A 5,113-nucleotide genomic window follows, 5' to 3' on the forward strand; every position below is an offset into this window, starting at 1 on the left:
TTTATATATTATCTGTTTCTGTACTGTGATATCCAGATGGGAGGGGATAGTGCCTGAAAGACATGTAAATCAGCCAATTGCCGCCTATAAATAAACAATGGGCGTGGCCTGCAAACAACCTCAGTCACATATTGCATGGAGGGCGTGTCCTGCTGCATAGTGAGAAGTCTCTCTAAAAGGTTATGTATTGTTTGTTTATTTATGTAGTGTATTTTAAACATTGCTAGATATTGTTGATGCGTCTTCATAAAGTTATATTGATTTTGGCAAACAGTAGATTGATGTCATTTGTGTGTGTGTGTGTGTGTGTGTGTGTGTGTGTGTGTGTGAAATCCACGATACCAGCTGCCAAAATTTTTGTGTGTGTGTGTGTGTGTGTGTGTGTGTGTGTGTGTGTGTGTGTGTGAAATCCACGATTGCAACGAGACAAACAACATAATGTACTCGCATTTACTCTCCAGAAACCAAGATGACACATGTTGAAGTAAAATCACTGGATGTAATTCTTGACGACGAGCAGAGAGATGGTTACTGCTCTGGTGAAGTAGTGTCTGGACATATTTCTCTCAAACTCTCGGAAGCCACCACAGTCAAAACCATAAAAGTATTACTGAAGGGTTATGCTCAGGTGAGTTGGATGCATAAACGATCCCGCTGTTCCGAAGAGAGGAAATGTCTCTTTTTATCCAAAACACTTGTTTCGACAACAGGTAGGCCTGCAATATATGTTGAACATCTTTTACACGTGAATATTTGTGATGATTTAAATGTGACAGGTTGAATTGCCTTCAAATCCATTCATGTAGTACAGTTTGATTTATCAGGTACACAAGACCTCATCTTCTTTGATAGTGGTACATATGAGATCCCTTTTGATCTGCAACTACCTCAAAGGTAAGTGCAAATGTTTGATTTTTAGCATGTTAAGCAGGGCCATCTCAAGCATTGAACGGGGCCCAGTTCAAGTTCGAGAATGCAGGGCCCACTTGGTCAATTCAGATTTGCTTTCTGTGGGCTTACAGCCCTAGTGTTAACAATACACACACATGTAAAAAAACATTTCCCCTTCAGGAACTCGAGCTGCGTCGAGATCGCTTTGGGAACGCCCTTGCGTGACCGCGTTCTGAAGCACGTGTCAAATCCGTCCAATGGAGCAGCGAGACGTCACGAGCAGGGTGACGTAAGCACCAGAAAGCATAAAAGCGCAGAGACGATATATTGTGTTATGAATTAGATTGTATTTAGACCCAACATAAAGGCTGTAAAGATTATTCGGGAGAAATATACATTTCTGTTGTATTAATTGTAGTTCTCACTCTCAATATAAACTCTCTTGTGTTCCTCCTATTCAGAGCACTGACTATTTGTTATTGTCTCCTAGTCCTTTGGTTTCCTCTTTCTCTGGAAAGCATGGCCATGTTTACTACATGGTGCAGGCAGTTTTAAAAAGGTCATTTCATGAGAGTCAACGTGTTAACAGAGAACTTTGCATCATCAGTCATATTGATGTCAATGTGCCAACATTAATCGTGAGTATGTCAAAAATGCCTTCTCTTTTCCCACATGTAATCATTTCTACATATTTTGTTTCTGGAGGCTATCTTCTTGAACTCTGCTTCTTAAAATGCTTATTTCCCTATATATAGTAAGCAAAAAACAATATATTAAATGAGTAGTATGTCTGAATTCCTGGTATTCATAAAAAAGTGTGAATCCACAATTTACGGCAGTAAAGCAACACAACTGATGCTGTAAGTCACTTGACCAAGCCAAGATTGTGGATGTAGAATGTTCAGACTTCATTCATACTATACACATATTGACTATACTCTATAAAAACATTTTTGACCAGTTTTAAGTTGTTTCCTCATAGATTCAGACTGTGTGTGACCTGTAATGATAGGATGTGATGGTAAATGGTGGGACTAGTAATCATGAACTCTCAAGAGGTTGCATAGAGAAGGTCATACCTTGACAGGAAGCTGCGTTGAAAAAGCTATTTTCATTTATACATGAATTTGAATACATTACACCACTGACATCAAATAGAAGTACTATTTTCTCAACTGACTGAATGTACAATTGTTCTGAACTGGAATCAGTGGCAGTAGGGAAAAACAATGCTAAAATGCAACTAATCATATAATTGTGCATAGTAAAAATGGCAAAATAATTAGGCTAATTATTTTGACTACTTGATGTCCAATGTAAAATCTGAAGCAAAGAAGCACTGCATTAGAGAACATCCTCCTGACCTCTGACACAGAGTTGCTATTACAGTCTCCAGTGTCACAAACCTGTAAGAAGATGATTGGCTGCTGGATCTTTACTTCTGGTGCCATCTCACTGACTGCCAGCATTGACCGACAAGGTTATTGCAATGGTAAGGGAAAATAATGATGTTTTTATGAGCTTTCTGGGTGTGTCAGGATTATGGTATTTGAATATTGAGATTTTTGTTAACCTAAAATACCCTTCAAAAGTTAAAACTTTTATTAATTTTATTACAGAAAGAAATTAATACTTTTATTTAGCAAGGATGCATAAAAAGTGACATGACAGTAAAGACTTCTACTTTGTTACAAAAAAATGTGTAGTTCAATAAATGCTGTTCTTTTGAACTGGAAAAAAAATGTATCACAGTTTTCTCAAAAAATGAAGCAGCATTGATTTCCGAAGGATGATGTGACACTGATGACTGAAGTAATGGCTTCTGAAAATTCAGCTTTGCCATCACAGGAATAAATTATATACAATAATTTATAATATTTTATAATTATTATTATAATAATATTTCACAATATCAGTGTTTTTACTGCATTATAACCAGATTAATGCAGCGTGGCTGAGCATAAGAGACTGTTCAAAACCGGGCATGTTCAAAAACATAAAAAAAATCTTACCAACCCCAAACTTTTAAACAGTGTTTTAAATCTGGGTAAACTTTTGAATCCTCGGAGTTTCTATCCAGGTAATAGCTGCTTAGTAATTTTCTTCTAATCTGCTGCAGTAAAAGTATATTATTTGAAATAATTTGCTTTTTGTCTTGACACACTATTTTTCATCTCTTCTCCAGGAGAATCAATCCCAATCTATGCTCTGATTGAGAACTGCTCATCTCGTCTAGTTGTGCCAAAAGCAGTGATATACCAGATACAGACTTATACATGCAAGGGTAAAACAAAAAGCATCAAACAGGTGGTTGCCAGTGCTAGAGGAAATGAAGTGCCATCTGACACTTCCAGCAGGTGGAATGGAAACACATTGAAGATTCCTCCAGTTTCTCCCTCTATTCTGAATTCAGACATCCTGAGACTGGAATACTTGCTTGCAGTGAGTAAAAATGTTATGCTGATCATTTGAAGGATTCTTTTTTTTTTGCTCTCCATAATGCCACAAGGCCTTATTTTCTGATAAACATAGCATAGCTTATGGAAAATGTTGATTTACTGCCTTAATTTACAGAACCATTAAGCTTGTCTATAAAACCAACATCAAATGCTAATCTTTTTTGTAACATCTACTAGCTAACAAGCTACATATATAAAAAAAACTCCCTTATATGAATGGTTGTATCTTTGTTGTTTGTTTCTTTGCTCAAGGTTATTGTTCAGATACCAGGTGCCAAAAATCTAGAAGTGCAACTTCCAGTGGTGATCGGTACCAGTGGTCATGGCATGAGCAGTCGTTCAATTGTGAACATGAGCTTGCTATACCCCACATTTACCCTTCCAGACGTAGCTGAAGGTATGGTGCAAAGTTAATGATGAACAGTGAATTCCGCTTTTATGTCAAATCATTAATAAGGGGTTGATTGTTGCATGCAGTGTATATGTTATACGTGTGTATATGCTTATTTTCATCTTTGATTTTAATGGTAATATTTCCTGACAGCCCCTCCCAGCTATGCAGAGGTTGTGTCAGAGGAACAGTTTGAGGAGCACAGAACTTCAACATGCCAATCACGACCAGACTGGCTGCTAGATGGCTCAGCATTCGCTTGCATTCAGCAGTTCCACCTCCAGCCTCCTCCTCCTTATTCAGAGGTGGGACGTTTCTTCATCCTTCCTTTCTTCCTGTTACACCTTTAATAGTTTGTCATATTATGGTGCCTTTTTTACATTGCAGATTTGCCCAAGTGAACAGTAAGCTTTTTGCCAAGGTTCTTTTGTGGAGGAGACCAAAGAACCACCTTGTGCATTAATTACATTGTAATTTTTTTATTTTTTACATTGTTTATGGATTGCAGGTGAAATGTTTGTTTTGATCATGAGCTTGTGTCAAAGTTCTGAAAGCAGTAGTCAAACACAGCCAGACTATTGACAAGATTTATCCACTTTGCAACTTTTTTTTATTTTTTATTTTATTTATTTATTGTTTGCTGTTTTTCCTGTACTTGTCCGTCTGTGATTGTGATATCAACTAGCAGTCTATAAACTGCACATAAAAACAAAACTCTAACTCACACCGACAGGACAGACTGCCTAACTGGTTGATTACTGGCCAGAATAAACTTCAATGTGGACCGGACTTCTAAAGACTGCCTGAAGGGTGGAATACACTGCACAGTTTTTGTCCCGATTTTCTGCTTATTTCTGTTCAGTTTTTAAAACTTGTGTAGTGTATTCCAGCCTTAAGTGATACTACTGTGATGCCTTAAAGAAAATAATTGTTAATTATTGGAATTTGTGATCATAATGTCTAAATACTGTGTTGTTTAATTATTTAGCACTGATGCACTGAACTCTTTATATTATAAGGGGTTGCTTTGGGTACAGGTTGAGATATCACATGCAAGTATATATTCTCAGGGGGGGGAAAAAAAGTAGAAAAGCTGTCACTGGGACGGTACCCTTTCAAAGGTACATCTGTGTATCTTATTTACCTCTAAAGAGTGCATTTTAGTACCTTAAAGGTACATATTTGTATGTAAAGAGTGCATGTTAGTACTTAAATGGTACATATTGGTACTTTTTGAAAAAGGTACCGCCTCAGTGAAAGCTTGTGTACCTTTTTTCTGAGAGTTTTTCTGATATTCATGTAATATGATTTATCATGTCTAGCTGGTAAATTATCAATAAAACAACAACTGGAAAACAAGTCAGATGGGGTT

General features: G+C 37.0%; 1 protein-coding gene across 1 annotated transcript; it reads left to right on the forward strand.

The window, feature by feature from the left end:
• Positions 1-829: 829 nt before the first annotated feature.
• Positions 830-4,813, forward strand: LOC107715189 (arrestin domain-containing protein 4-like; the record flags this gene model as incomplete). Its single annotated transcript, XM_016521247.1, has 7 exons — positions 830-894; positions 1,382-1,529; positions 2,281-2,383; positions 3,077-3,333; positions 3,603-3,747; positions 3,895-4,046; positions 4,129-4,813. Coding segments are annotated over 7 exons (891 nt in total), but the record flags the coding sequence as incomplete, so codon positions are not given.
• Positions 4,814-5,113: the final 300 nt, after the last annotated feature.

The sequence above is a fragment of the Sinocyclocheilus rhinocerous genome, unplaced genomic scaffold, assembly GCF_001515625.1.
Source record: "Sinocyclocheilus rhinocerous isolate Xijiao unplaced genomic scaffold, SAMN03320098_v1.1 scaffold659, whole genome shotgun sequence".
Classification (NCBI taxonomy): domain Eukaryota; kingdom Metazoa; phylum Chordata; class Actinopteri; order Cypriniformes; family Cyprinidae; genus Sinocyclocheilus; species Sinocyclocheilus rhinocerous.